At 38.3% G+C, this 15,252-nt stretch overlaps 1 protein-coding gene across 1 annotated transcript in view; it reads left to right on the top strand.

The window, feature by feature from the left end:
- Positions 1–15,252, top strand: part of CAMK4 (calcium/calmodulin dependent protein kinase IV) — a 143,953-nt gene that overhangs the window by 92,431 nt on the left and 36,270 nt on the right. Inside the window, exon 5 of the mRNA XM_077171681.1 lies at positions 626–698. Coding sequence (XP_077027796.1) covers positions 626–698 — 73 coding nt within the window. The remainder of the gene's footprint in view (positions 1–625; positions 699–15,252) is intronic.

Here is a 15,252-nt window from a genome sequence, read left to right as displayed (position 1 = left end):
TCACTCTGTAAGGAAAAGTAGCTTTTCCAAAAGAAAAAAGTAGGTTTAGTTGTAAAAAACCTGCATTTCTCTGCATATAGCATCCCTAGTTTTCTACTGAGGGGAAAAAAGACAGTTGTTCAGCCCATCACACTTGAGGAATAATTTGAAACTAGTAAAGTTTTACACTAATCTTTTCCCTTGAATAATTCTGTGTGTGCATAGCATTGTGCTTTTGTATTATAACTTACTATATATCTGTCTGTCTAACTAACTAACTAACTAAGTGGGGAAGAGGGGCTTAAGTTAAATATAAAAGTGAAAAAACAGTTCCTAAATGTTGAATAGTTTTGTCTTTCAGTAATTCAGATTCCTTGCATGTCAGAAAGTTTCAAAAACTTCTAATTAAATGTGTGCATATATTATGAGCATCTTATCCAGTTGATATCTTACCTCCTGTATTTCATTTAATTGGAAATCAAGGGTAACTTAAATTGCAAAAGGGCTATTTTCTAGTCTCTTGGGGGCACTCCACTGTCCTAGTCATATTTAAATTTGATTGCTTGCTATCTCATTTTTGAAAAGAAGCATCTACCTTCACTGTTTATTCACCTTGGTTCTTAATTGTGTTGCTTTTTTTCTGTAGGATTGTGGAAAAAGGGTACTACAGTGAAAGAGATGCTGCTGATGCTGTCAAACAAATCCTGGAGGCAGTTTCTGTGAGTATTATCTCATATCATGCTCAGCACCTGATCTTTCATCTATGGTGGCTCAATAAATATTTGTGTATGAAAGAGGCAGTGTGCACAGGTTTCCTCTGACAATTATAATTTTTAAGGTAGTGACACTTTGAAGAATTGCACTTCAAGTGCAATGACAGTACAGTTGAGAGAGAGAAGAATAATAATTGTTACCAGTAGCTTGTGCAATTTCTAATGCACCTTATTCCTCTTTATGTTTTGTGATTTTCAAACATTGGACATTTTTATATAATAATTTCACATTCTATTAGGTAAAGGCATACAGATTCTTGAGGAAGGCTTCTAATGTCTATATACAGCATTTCTCTACATTTTCTGTGCTTCTTAGTCACTTGTGGCTCTTCCATCTGATTTCACACCAGATGTTCTCCAAACCAGCAATCAGATGCTGAGGAAATACTTAAGAAATTAATTTGCCCAGTGTCCAGTGTAAGTGTTAGTACTGTTCACTTCCAGTACAGAAGAGAGGGGACAAGAGAAAAGAGAGGTCAGCCTGCAGGGCTCATTTGTGGGATGTTAGTGGTGAGGCAGGTTCTATACAGGCCATCCATGGAAATTCAGTGTCAAAGGAGCTGTCCTCAGAAAAGGACTTGTAGGGATTACTGGCCTCTGCAGAAGGTATCCAGAGATGAGGAGATTAATGATTACAGCAGTAATTCTGTTCATCAGAAGGAGCAAGGCAACCTGGGCATGTTTGCCTGTGATGATCACAAAATACCTCAGTGTGAAAAGCCCCTGTTGGTATTATTAGTGTGAGCCTGTTCACACTAAATAAGATGTGAGAACTGGTGTTCACAACACAAACTGCACATACTGCAAGGCCAAGCATGTTCACTTCATGGTCCCTTCTGAATGATCTGATTCTACTGTGGCACTCTCGTCCAAAGAAATCTAAATTATGTATTTTACAGCACAAAATAATGCATTTGTATAAACTTTTAAAATTGGATCAAAATATTATTTTATTACTAATTTTTTCTTTCTGTTGAAGTGCCCTAGTTAAGATGGCTCTACATTATTTAACATTATTTTACAAAAAAATGATGATTAAATTCTGCTGAAATATATTTCAGATGGTGTTTAAGCTCTTTATTTTAAAGCCAGAAACAAAAGAAAAATCTTCAGCTTCTATGAGCCATAATAGCTTGGCTGAAATCAATGGAGCAGTGATGTATGAAAATTAAAAAGCTGATTTTTATATAAGCAATAATTAGGATTTCTATGGTTCCTTGTAGTAGATCCCTAACTAGGATGAACTGTATTCTCTTCTGCTCTTACAGCTGACACCAAATATCTAAGCCAAAGCTGGAAAAGCTGTGGAAGTGGCAGTTCCCAGCTTGGGATCTTTGCAGCCCTGCAGAAGTACTCTGATAGATTTGGGCTATAAACTTGACAGAATGGTGTTTGTGAGCAGGACAGGAGCTATTGTCAGGAACTGGAAAATGCTGCTGCAGCAGAATAATCTTTTCAAAATAAAAGGAAATGTATCCATAGATCATTCTTAAAATTAAATATTTGTACAATTTGTACAATAGGCAATGCCAATGAATACCCTTCTGGCACCACACAGGCTTTTTGAACTATGTGATTTTTATAAATTGTTCTTTGAAAAAGCAGCATCCAGCCTTCCTTTTGCTGACATCTCTTGAGCTAAATGTTTTATAAGGCCCCTGTTCAGGTCTGTTGCTATCGTCATGGATCTGTCTTTGCAGTGGGTCACTAAGGAGGAGGTATTATGTCTCATATAGCAAGACACTTCTAAAGAATTTAGTAAGTGTAGAGTGGCCTTTTAAAAGCACATAAGCATTTTTTATTCAATTTCCTTTGAAATTGTTAAAGCAAATGGACTAAATTACAGACTAATCAATAAAGATTAGTCAATCAATAAATTCTAGTTCTGTCTTTTTCAGGCTTTTTCAGGGTTTTGTAATACCTGAATACCTGTATGCCCAGCTCTAAGTGGCTTACCAAGAATTAATCAAACAAGCAGAGTATCACACAGAAGATTAATCTGAATCTTCATGTCACAAAGCATCATAGATATATCAGACATCTGTAATCCCAAGATCAGAGAAAATTTAAAAAAACAGTACTGTTGTGTAGACCTCCACATTAATTTTGTCTTTTTTCATGATTTTCCTTTCTTCTGTTTACATCTGATCTGGATGTAACCAGTTCCCAGCCAGTGACTATATTTGTCCTTAGAGGGAGCACATTACATTTTTTTCCTTTCTTCTGCATTTTTGCCTTTTTCATTATTCTTTAGTTCTTCTTCAAGCTGGGAGAGAGCTTCATTCATAAGATAAAAGGCTTATGCAAAACTAGGTCAAACCAATGTTCATCCCTTTACTCTTCTGCTGTGCTGTTCAAAACAAGTGAGGAGGTTTTGTTGCTATCTGACAGCACAGGGAGATGAGATGGAATCTCATGATTCCATGAATGAGTTTCATGCCTAAAGACGAGGCATTTGAAGGCACTCTTTCTTGGAACACTATTGTAATTTCTCTCCTCTCAGGGAATAAGTTACATGCAGTGTGGCCTTCTTGCACATTTATTCTAGTAGCAGTTTTTAGTTTTTTGGGGGGTTTGGGTTTGTTGTTGTTGTTGTTGTTTTGTAGTGAGAGAATTTCTGCATGCAGATGAGGCCAGATCTTCACTGAAGTGAAGAATTAGTTATTGATGTTTTGGTATCCAAGCAGTCCTCAAAAGATTGGTCACAAAAGGAATATTCTACACTTCTTTAGGAGAAGAACACACATCTATTTTTTAGGTGGTTAAACTTTATAAAATTATACTGATATATTTTTTTAATGTGTACTTTTAAAATCTTATATTTGTCACTAAAAATAGTGCTGTTCCTTCTTACCTATTCTACATTGGTGTAAAAGGAATACTTTCTGCTTGGGGTTTAAATTACTCTTTTCAATATATTTAAATTTGAAATTAAGTTTAAAGTTTAGTTTTTTTTTACTTAGGGTAGTTACTAGCATACATACAATATTTAGTTTTGAGCTCATCCATCAGTCTCTAAAATAATTTTCCATCAAATTTCACAGTAATTTGTTTTCTTAGACAGCCCATTCTCTTGTCTAGATGGGAATATTTTCCTGAAGTTATATGTGGGACTCCCTCTATTTCTATTTTTTAATTTAAATTTTCTACTGCTTCAAGCTTCATTATAGATCTGCACTTCTGTTCAGATCCTTGTCATCTTAAATTCACAGGGAGCTGAACTGTCAGGTATGCTTGAGTGCCTGAGGGCACTTGAGTGCCTGAGGGCACTTAAGCAGCTTGCAGATTTGAGAGAGAAAATCTAGATTAAAGATTTCTATTCATTTCAGAGAATTTTGATCTGTCCAATAATGAACTGTATGTTAGTAGGTAAGAACCTACTTAAGAATATGCAGCTTGCAAGAACATTTACAACATCTGAGTTATTGGTGTGTCTGACAATTGTTGCTTAGGCCAAATGAGCTAATCAGACTTCTAAAGGCAGGATAAGACTCAAGAGAATTGACTTAGATATCTGGGGAGTTTGACATTCAAAGAAAAATGTACAAGAGATAAAGATTATGCAGACGTTTCCTTTTTTTTTTTTTTCTATACAGTCATTGAGTTAGTTCTTGCTGGAGACAGAGACAACAAATGTATTTTAGTTTTAGCCACCAGCTACAAGGTGAACTTACTCGAGGTGTAATTGTCACAGGTTTCTAAAGTTTTGAACAAGGTGAATGTGTTACATTATCAATATATACTTAACAAAGCCTAAAAAGGCACACCACAAAACAGGATAAGAATTGGGAAGAAACATGGAGCTCAGTTCTATAGAAAATGAAAGTCAAAATTAACAGAAGAGAATGGCAGGGATGCCTAGATATTACAACAGAGGAAAAAGACTTGTCGAAAATAGTAGCAAAATTTGGGAATACTCTATGTAGGAAGAAAAATACTATGCTTGATTGAAGATATTGAAGAACATTAACTTCCTCTCTTTAGAAGATTTTGGAAAGGATTTTCATTTCAATAGAAGAGGCATTTGTACCTTCAGGTTTTTACTCCTTCACTGATGAATCCTGAGTGTTTTCCCTCTTCCCTGTGGCAGTAGAGAGTGGATTTCTGAGTCTGTTCCTGGCATAAGTGTTTTTATCCATAAGGAGGAAGTTAAGGAACAGCCACTGTTCTCATCTAAGACTACCCACCAACCCTTGCTCTTCTGATGGGGAAAGAAGGGGAAATGTAAAATTCTTCTGTCAAGTTTTCTGTATGTTTGCTTGAAAGTGGAACTTTAGAAACTTGCAGGTTTAGGCCAGATTCAGTATGTCTTCAACTATATGGTTGTTGCTGAAGACCAATGCTTGATACTATAAGAAAAGGAATTTGCTAAGGATTATGATTTTGTACTGCATTCACTGAGAATGTGTGGTCCACTTTGGCCATTCCCCTTTTTAGAGGCTCATAGCCTCTTGAAATAGCATAGACACTACTTTGATAGTGGTTGTATTAGACTGCAGAATAAAGAGGTTCTAGCAATATTTCTAACAAGGACTTTCATAATAAAACATTCCTCACACACACAATAAACCCTGTATAACAAAGCAAAATGTCAGACAGAGGAGGAATTAAATAAGGGGAGAATCTGTTGTTTGTTTGCATTGTATCTTATAATACAGTGAAGGCAGGCAAGGACTGATGATTGAATTGATATCAGGACGTGCTTTGCAGGTCAATTACATTCATTCCTCCCTGAACTGGGAGTATTGCCAGAGGCATGGCATGCAACTTAATGACTTGTATTAAGAAATAACAACATCTGACCATCCTATGGCATTGTTGTTGGGGTTTTATGAAATAAAAAATAATTTCTGCTTGATCTAGTCTAGGCACAAAGTGTTTCTTTCTTCAAGATTTGTTTCTGAGGCTTGAAGGTGAATCTTCTCGGAGAGGCACAGTTTAACACATCATGTGCAGAGATGACTCCATGGAAGCTGGGAAATTGTCTTGGCCTTTTCTTCCACTTGGTGACAACATTTTAAGAGGGACTTGATCAGTGCCCTGGGAGACTGTTCTGTCACACTGCTGCTAAGAACAAATAAGCAAGTAGGTAAATGGAGAAGTTGTGTAAGAAACCGATCCAAGTGCTGCCCCTGCCTGGGAGAGAAATGCAGTTGTGTTTCTGATGTGCTGTCTCCGAAGCAATGTTCAGTAATGGTTCCATATACAGGATAATCTGCTGAGAGCGTGAAGGCATTCTTAATGACTCAGTTCATAATATTGCAAGCTTACATTTGATTGCTTTTCATGTTTGTTGTAGACAGATTTTAAACTATTTTTTCTTTTTATTGGGGAGGGTAACAGAGTGGGACTTATAATCACACTAACCTGATTTATCAGTGCCTTGATTCAAAATTATTTTTTCAAAAACATTTTTTGAGATCCGTTTTCAGCTGAGTATGAGGTTCATCTTGCAGCACACATATTGAAGAAGAATTACAGTCAAAAGAGCCCAGCAATGCTGTCATCAGCAATGAGGAAATGAGGGTATTGTATTTGCTATTATCACTAATAGAGGAAATGGAGTGATCAGATTTACTGTATTACAGTTAATGTCCAGTGCAGCAAAAAGTCAGGGTCATATTTGCCTAATTGTTACTATTTTATATTATGCTTTCATCTAAGTAAGCTGTCCTTCTCTTGTTTTGGAAACACTAAAATATTAATTTTGGAAAATATTTGGAAGTAACAATGAAAGTGACTAATTATCACTTGTTTTAACTCTTAGCACACCCCAAATGCCAAATGATACTCTGAGTCAGTAGCTGATACTTAGTTGAAGAGACTGACATTTCCAGGGAAATTTCTGTCTAAGAACTGTCTGGGGACTCAAGGATTTGACCTTTTCCCAATTCATCTCAAGGAGACGGGCAATATTTCTGCACCTTCATTTATAAGATGGATTGTTGAAAATATTGCGTGAAGAGAGTGCTGACCCTGTCCAAAGGCTGAGTCTATCTGCCTCATTCACTGATTCTTGAGGTATTAGTGATGGCCTGGTCATCTCATTAAGGGGGAAAATAGCATAGGAAACCAGCTCTGTGAGGGTCTGAGTCTTGTCTTTAGACAGCCACACATTTATCTTCTGTATGTTAGCCAGCACAAAGTTAGCAATTAACAAGCACAAATAAAGGAAAATGACTGCATTTATCTCAGGCTTTAAACTGCTAATACTCCTCTTATTACAATAATTTTTATTGCATGTATTTTGCAAACTGTATTGCAGGGATAGGGCACTCAAGTACCTGTTCCTATGGGACACACTGTACACTCTGCATCTCCAAAAGTACATGCTGCTATATGAGCTTGGCAGGGCTCTGAAGGTTTCTGGGTGGGAGAAGCTCCTAAAGTATTCTGAGATCCTCACATACTGTGTAGAAACAGTAAAAGTTTACCAGCTGGGTGCTGCAGAAAGAGTCAAGAAATATTGCTGAAGACTAAGGAGGTATCAGGAATTGCCCTAGAGGAAATACCAAAGTAGAAAACCTCCCAGCTATGCATGGAAAGGTAGAGGAGAATTGTGAACTGACACTGCAGGAGTGCCACAGGTGACTGCTGCCCCTCATGCAATCTGTGCAGCCTTGATAAAGTGATAGCAGTGTGGACACATATTGCAGTATTTCACTAAGGACTGAAAGGCATCTGCTTAAATGTTACATTAAAAAAGAACCACCTTTATCTATGTCACTGCTTTGTCCCCAGAAATATTTACTGAAGCCTAAGGAAATCCTTAGGCACAGTCCTCCAGGACTGTGGTTTTTGTTTCCTAAGCCACCTATGCCTGTAGGACTAAGTAAGGACAGGCTTGTCTCTGTGTGTCTTGCTGTCCATCCATCAGTAATGATGGTAAGGAATAAAGAGACATTGATTTCAGGGCTAAATTTTAAGGGAACCCATGAAAATAAAGACAATTGCCAAAAAATTACTCAGTAGTATTATTATAGCCTTATGCAATTTTGCACCTCTAATTTCGTAGTACTAGACTGACTAAGATAGCAGCCTCTCAGCAGAACAGCTGCTTGCAAAATTGCATTTTTTTCATTAGGTTGTAGGGAAACTTACCAGATACCCCATGCCTGTGATTTGGAAAAAGGGTAAGATAATTTCTGCCCTTTTTGGGGGAGATTCCTAACATGCCAAGGAGTTGTCATAAACTAAGATTGACTGACACTGATCCCTTTTAAATAGGCTACATAGAAATTAATCAGTCATTGTTTCAGTTCGGTGGATCTATTTCTGCGGCCCTGGTAGCTACATGAGTGAACCAAAACTCCTCATTTAATCTCTCAAGGTTCCTAACTGATCCCCTGAAATGTCAGCAACTGTGGATATTTTGGAACTTGTAATACATCTGGTTTTCTTCTTTTTCATTTACTATTTCCGATTATTTTTATGTCTCTGAGTGACTGGTTTACATGATGTTGTTACATTTGTTTGCTGGCACGTGAAGAATGCTTTCTGAAGCCTTTTACCTCCATTTTCGTTATTTCTGTCAACAAATCCAGGGAATTTGAATTTCTAGACTTTAAATTTCACACACTTCTTCTTTTCATTTGAGCTTTACACAGACTTCCATGTCGGAAGAGCCAAACCTTGGCAGAGGTCAATATTGAAGCCAATGCTTCCAGTAGTCAGCACCACCCTGCACATACCACTTCATTAGATTTGAGTCCATGATTTTACTTCATGAGCTAGAAATAATGAGACCAAGTATTGATAAGAAGGGGAACAGGGCTTTTTTAGGAGCTGTGTTAGATGGTGCCTGAATGGAGCACGCAGTCAATGGTAGTTCGATTTCTGGACATTGACAAATTTGACTGTTTGGTGAACAGTGCTGGATGTGAGGATTTTATTTTAATTTTTGACACAAGTTCTTGTGCAGTAGTAAGGATGGGCAGCACCTGGAGGGTTAACAAAAAGTATATTTCATTATTGAAATGTGCTTTTCCAAATACTCTGCTCAGCTGAGTCCATTTGATGAGCAGCAACAGCAAAAATTCAGCATGCTGTCAGGAAGTAAATATATGAATATTTTATTTCTTATGTTTTAAAGTTACTTTGTTTTACTATTGTGGTTTCCTGTCTATAAAATATTATTGTATTTTGTAATTGTTATCATACTTTACAGCAATAAAATATAATAATTCTGAATTATATTTTAGCAAGAAAAATCTAACAACTGTAGGGCTAGGTATAATAAATTATCAGGGCTGCAATCCTTTTCCTTGCATCTGACTGTGCCTGCTTTACTGGGATTCTTATATCTTTCTGTGTGACACAATAATGGATTTTTTTATAAGGAACTTGGAAAGTCAAGCAATAAAATCTGTTAAAATTATGTCCTTCATTTAAAAATCAAGACTTAATTTAAAATTCCATAAAGATTTGATAATATCTGGTATGGAACATTGTTGCCAACAAAAAATTCAGCATGGTTTTCTGTGCAGATACAACCACCCTGGAATAAGTCTGTGCTTGTGGCTGTCTGGAAGGATGAATAATTGAACAAACTCAGAAAAGATAAATTTGACAGCTCCATGTCTCTCACAAATAAGAGTTCTTTCTTCCTGAGTTCTGAGAGGGTGCTTCATTAAAGTGTCTTTAGTCTGAGCACCACATGAGCATTCAGCTGTACATGGAGTGTCTTGTCTTGTAGTGTTTTCCTTGATGATAGGACTAAAAAAAATCTCCTTTGTTGGCTGCTTAATTTTTTCCACCTAGTGAGAGATGTTTGGTAATGTGTTATTTTCTTGTAAAATGTACTTGAAATTATTCAATAGTCTGAAAAATTATTAGTTGGAGGGAGCAGACTGACTCCCTACATCTTCTTCCTAAAGAAAGAAAGGGTGGAAGACAAAAATAATGCAGCAGATGTCCTGAAGAGGTGATCTGTGCAATCAGGGTTTAACTCCTGTATTTTATTCATGTCAATCCTAGCTTTTTCTCCTGAAACCCTCCCTCTGACTTTTTTTCACGTTGGAAATCCAAAGCAGGGAGGATCAACAAGCAAGAGCTTGTTCACAGCTGCAGGCAGACAAGGTACCACAGGTACCTCAGCTCCCTGCCTAGAGAGAACTGAGAATTGCCTGCTGCAAAGACACCTTCTCCTCAGAGAGGGTCTTCCACCTCCCAGGGGCTGCTTCTTTTTTGGGTTTACAGGGCTCTCACCTCCAGGTGCAGGAGCAGAGGGAGGTTCCTGCCCTGCTCCTGCCCGTGCAGATGCTGATACAGAGGTGCACAGGGATCTGCCAGCATCTTTGCTTCCTGTGCAGGGGCTGATGGAGGGTGCTTTCCACAGCTCCCATCCTCCAAATGGTGCAGTAGGGTAGTGCCATTTACTGTATACCCAGATTTGGTATATTTATTCTGCAAATTAAGTATTCTGCTGTTCACACGCCTACTGGTAAATCAAACAGATGAACCTAAGCCAGTTTGTTGGGTTTTTTTTTTATAAGAACAACATAGTTTCAGACTAAATACTCTTAACAAATCAGGGGTTATCTCACTATTTTGAAGGATTCATCTGGTTTTCTGTGAAAGCATAAGTCCTTGCAATAATTTTGAATGAATGATTGTCTAGAAAGGCAAACCTGTCAAAAATTAAATTAATGAATCCGCAAATAAAATTAGAAGCTTCCATCTCTAGTAAGCTTTGAATTGTCTAATTAGGGAGCGTGAAGAAAAATCTGGTAACATGTAGAGAAACCAACTGAAAGACAAATTCTTATATACTTGCTTTTAAATACCTGTGTGGTCACTGAAATTTGCAGCAAGGATAAGGTCCAGTATGTCACTTGAATATAAAATAACCATTTCCAGCCCTACATGTTTTTGCAATTTTTTCCATATGAGACTGCCGGATGGCTCCTGTGCTGGGTTGACTCTAGTGTTATCAGTGGAGGTGTTCCAGCTGCCACTTTCCTAAGCTTAATTTCAGAGTAGGGGTCTGTGAAGGTGCAGACCTTCTTCCTTTCCAAACTAGCTGCATTTTCCCCATCTCTGCTAATCCTAAGGAAAAAGCAGACTGAAGCAGTTAGTCTGAGCAGATCTTTGAGCATGTGTTTCAGGAATGCACAAAAGATTTTTATAGTTGCATCTTAGTGATAATGAAGAAATAACTGCTTAAATAACATAAGGGTACTTTCCAAACTATTGGAAAAGATGAGTGATATAATTGGGTTAGCATTGCTGCAAGTGAACTGGTTGGTAAATAGAAATTGGAATAGCCAGCAAAGCATGTCTATTCTGCAGCTCTTTTTGAGGTCTGTAACCCAGTAATTGGAGTTCAGGTTCACACATGGGACTGTTCCATGGTGCACCTGTGCTCTGTGGCTCACATCACACCTCAGGCTTTGGAGCTGTGGGGCAGCAGCCTGGCACTGGCAGGGTGGCCTTTACTCCCATGTCCCAACTACCACATAGATGTGCAAGACACAGCCCTGGGCTGCACAGCTCCCCATGCTCCAGCCTGTGCCAGACTCTCCAAAAACCAATGCCATAGCTGGCCAGGTTTAGATCTGTAACTCAGATTAAACTCTCTTCCCCAGAAAGCCTTTAGTGTGTTGAAAGCAAAGGTTTATGAAATTCTGTCACTCTTCAGGTTTGATGTACTCAATATGTTGTTATGCGGAATGGGCATGTGGCTCTTTGAGAGTAAATTATTCACCCCTGCTATATTACTATTTTACTTACTGTTCTTCCTGGACTTTATTTTCCATGACCTTTTCTCTTTATTGTTTCTTAGAATTGTTTGCTTTCTGCATGAAATACAGACCAACGTATCTAAATAATGAAAAGTCATGGACCAGTTCATTGCTTTCTGTCAGTCTTCAATTTGATTGATATGCTTAAAATCACAGAGCTGATGTCTGCTATCTAGGCAAAGAAAATTAAATTATTTAATATGGTAAGGCACAGCTAAGCAAAAGAAAAAAAGTAATTCACTGGGCTATTGTTTTCAAACACTAACAATCTACCTTGGAGAGATGAGTTTTTGTCTCAGAGCTGTGTCCAATGTGTTGTAAACTTGGCAAGGGCCTTTGGCTGAAATCCTTTCAGGCAGCTTTGGACATATAAGAAGGAATGACACCAGAAAAATAAGGTTGGTCATTCCTTCCAAGGCTTCCCTGTTGGACCTCCCACCAGTTTACCACAAGAACAAACCCTTAATCACATCCCTTCCTAAAGACAAGCTAAAACAATCTCTCACACAGGCCCCATAAAAATTCTCATCTGTAGCCAGAAGTGATGAAAAGAGCCTGGCAACTCTTCAAACAGAAGACCCTTAAGACCCCACAAGAACCTACTCATCAAAAACATTGAATGAAAAGCACTATGTACCCAGCAGGGTGTGTGGCCCTTCCAGCAGGGGCTGCAGGTATGTCCATCACTGGCCTTCTTGGCTCTGTTCTGCTGCTGCAGCATGATCTTGGTTTGTTACCATTGCAGTGCTCAGGGGAGTCTACAGCTTTTTCTGATTAGAAAAAGTAGTTTGTATGTTGTTAGTATTGAGAGCTCGAAGTTGCATATGGGGAAGGAGGTTATCCCCTGGAGGGGCAGGGAGATAGAATCCTTCACTACCCTTTTGGGGCGTGTCAGAGACCACTGGGACCTTCTGTGTCATTCTTCCTGTAATCCTGTCTCGTAACAGCTGCATTCATGCTTTTGGGTTGATCAATAAATGCAAAAAAATGAAGGGTGAGAGGCCATAAACCCTCTCCAGTTCTTAAATGTCTGGTCACTTCCTCATAGTGATCAGCATGGCAGTAGGGAGTAGAAACATGTCTACAGTGTTGGGAGGTCAGGAATCCAGTTCTGAGCCCCTCCCTGGATGCAAAGTTTTCTGCTGAAACAAAATTGAATGTAGCTTTATGCCTGTTGTCCTTCCCTTCCAATGCAGGTATGGGCACCTAAGGTTATTTAGATTTGCGCAGCAATTAATCACACAAGATTTGAGAATAAGTTGTCACATCTGGCATGCTGTAGTTTGTTCATCTGCTATCAGTTTTGATTTACTCTGAATTACAAACCTAAATGTGTAAAATTTCTCTCAAATACAAAAGAGTGAAACATTCAAGTAAGATCTGTGCAATATTTGGCAATGGAGGTAATTGTACACAACATTTCATGATAATTAGATTAAAGGACTACTGTTTCTGTAATGGCATGGACATATGGGACCTTACCAGAATGAGCAGCTGATTCTTCTAAGTTATTATTTACTAATGTATAGTGACAAGAAAATGTCAGAGAATGTGGTGAGATAGTTCTGAAATCCTCTTTTCTTAGTATCTGTGCCAGGAAAATATAATTTATATCCTTCCTAACTTAGGGGGAAGGTTTTGTTTTGTAAAGTGAGAGATTTTTGCCTTTCTTTACTGATTTGCATGGGTTTTATTCAGTTTCAGGAGGTTCAGTCTCTGGTTGACTTCTAGCTTTGGTGATATTTGCTTTGAATGGAGGGCCTCACTACTGAGAGTCATTTAAGTGTCCAGTTCAAGCCACAAAAGCTTTAAAAAGTCCGTTTCTTTAAACAAAGTAGTAAACATGATAGGCATTGCCCTTAGGCAGAAAGGAACTTCTGAATGCCATTGCATTTCCATCCAGGAGCATTATTGTGTTTCAGCAATTTGGAAAGTCACTTTGAACTTGGCATGGACATTCGCCCTTGTGATCTGTCGTAAGTCTTCATTTTCATTGTTTCCTTTGCATTCTGTGTTAATTTTGGGAGGTGTCTAAGCAGAGAACCATGGCTAACAAACAGTGGAATGTTCATTCTAATAGGTAGTGTGCGCAGTTTAACAGGTAGATGAACTTATCTACAGATATTGTTGATAACACTAGTGGACTTGTTCTGTTCTTGAGGAATCAACATTTACTTTAAAAGCAAAGAACTTAGATTTTAATTAACTTAGAAAACTCTTTGGTGTAATTTAGTGGTGTAGCTGTGGTTTGTATTTCAAACAAGTCTGCTCAGACCAAAGCATTCTGAATGTTAAATAACTGCAGCCAACCAATAAAGAATTTTAGAAATAAATATTTAAAACACTGTTTGTTTGGCTTTTATTAAGCTTCCTTACCTGATTTCAACATAAAGAAGAATAGATTGTTAGAAAAAGGATGTGCTGTGAGATGTAACATGAACACACTGGCATAAACCCAGCATCAAATCTGTGTAAAAAAAGCTGAGGCTATGCTGGGTTGCACTTTCTGAGGCTGGAAAATACACCACTCTACAAAAAAGGTATGCACACCCTTGTTGCAAAAATGAGGTGTCACTAAGCAGATGCTCTACAGCATCCCACTGCCCTCTTCTGGGTCTGTCTGGGGTGGCTTTGCCCTCTCCAGAAAAAGTGTTCAGGCACTGGAAGCAGCAGCAATGCACACTGCCTAGCTTGGGACAGGGATGGTTGCTCGGAGCCTCAGCTGTGCCTTGTTGATTGATGGAAAAAGAGAAGAGAAACCTGTGTATTTCTGTCTTCAGCCACCATTGCAACAGCAGTTTTTTATCCAGGATTTGCCTTGAGAAGAAGGAGTTTTTAAAGCAAAGGAAATGGTGCCTTCAGATGTGGTTGAAAAAAAATAAACAGTCGCCTTCAGCCATTTACAAAAATACTGTTCTCTTGGTCGCCAAAATGAAAGCCTCCTTTTAGTATTTGTTTCTTTCATTTTTTAGGGTTCAAAATTTTGGCATTTCTCTTGAAGAGAAGTGGCTTTGTCTTAAGACAGCGGGTTGTCTTCAGAAAAGGACTGAGATGTCACAGAGTCACATATTTAAATGCTAACTACAGAGAAGTATATTCAGTACCTAAGATGTGGCATGTACAGCCTCAGGAGTTGTGCAGTTCTGGGCTTTGGCTGAAGCAGGTAGAACTGTCCCAAAGACTGAAGCCCTTTAGACAACAGATTGCAGGCCAGGTCCTGAATTTTAAAATACTTCGGTATTAGCAAGTATTTTCCTTTTAAAAAAAAATCACACTTTTTCTAGGGATTTTATTAACTCATTTTTGCGTGTTTAGTTCACAGTGACTAATCATACCTCTGGAATTAATCCTTCTTGATTTCATGCAGGCTAGGCAAAGGGAAGGGAATATGCTCTGAACAGGGAACTAGAACCTTATATGCCCTTTTGCTTGCAAAATAAAAGCAAATAAAGCCTCAGCTGAAATAACTTCACTTCTCTTGTTGAGAGGTTTTTTTTTTAATAAGAGGCATTCCAACAGAAAGCAGCTATAATGTAATACTTTCCTGGCAGTCACAGTATATATTATTGCATGACCTTTCCCTTTGCTTTCATAATTCTGCCTGCCCTAGCCATGCCAGCTGCCTGCTGCCTCCTTCCAGGATGGTCACAGCTCACCCAACTGGGCCATAAAATCCTGGTCAAGGATGTTGTCCCTCAAGTTTAGTAGGGTTTGATGTGCAGCACCAGGTACAAATGCACAGCTCCCATGGAAGTGAT

The sequence above is a fragment of the Agelaius phoeniceus genome, chromosome Z (genome assembly GCF_051311805.1).
Source record: "Agelaius phoeniceus isolate bAgePho1 chromosome Z, bAgePho1.hap1, whole genome shotgun sequence".
In the NCBI taxonomy this organism is placed as follows: domain Eukaryota; kingdom Metazoa; phylum Chordata; class Aves; order Passeriformes; family Icteridae; genus Agelaius; species Agelaius phoeniceus.
Note: the sequence above shows the minus strand (reverse complement) of the source record. Positions and strands in the feature narration are given on the sequence as shown.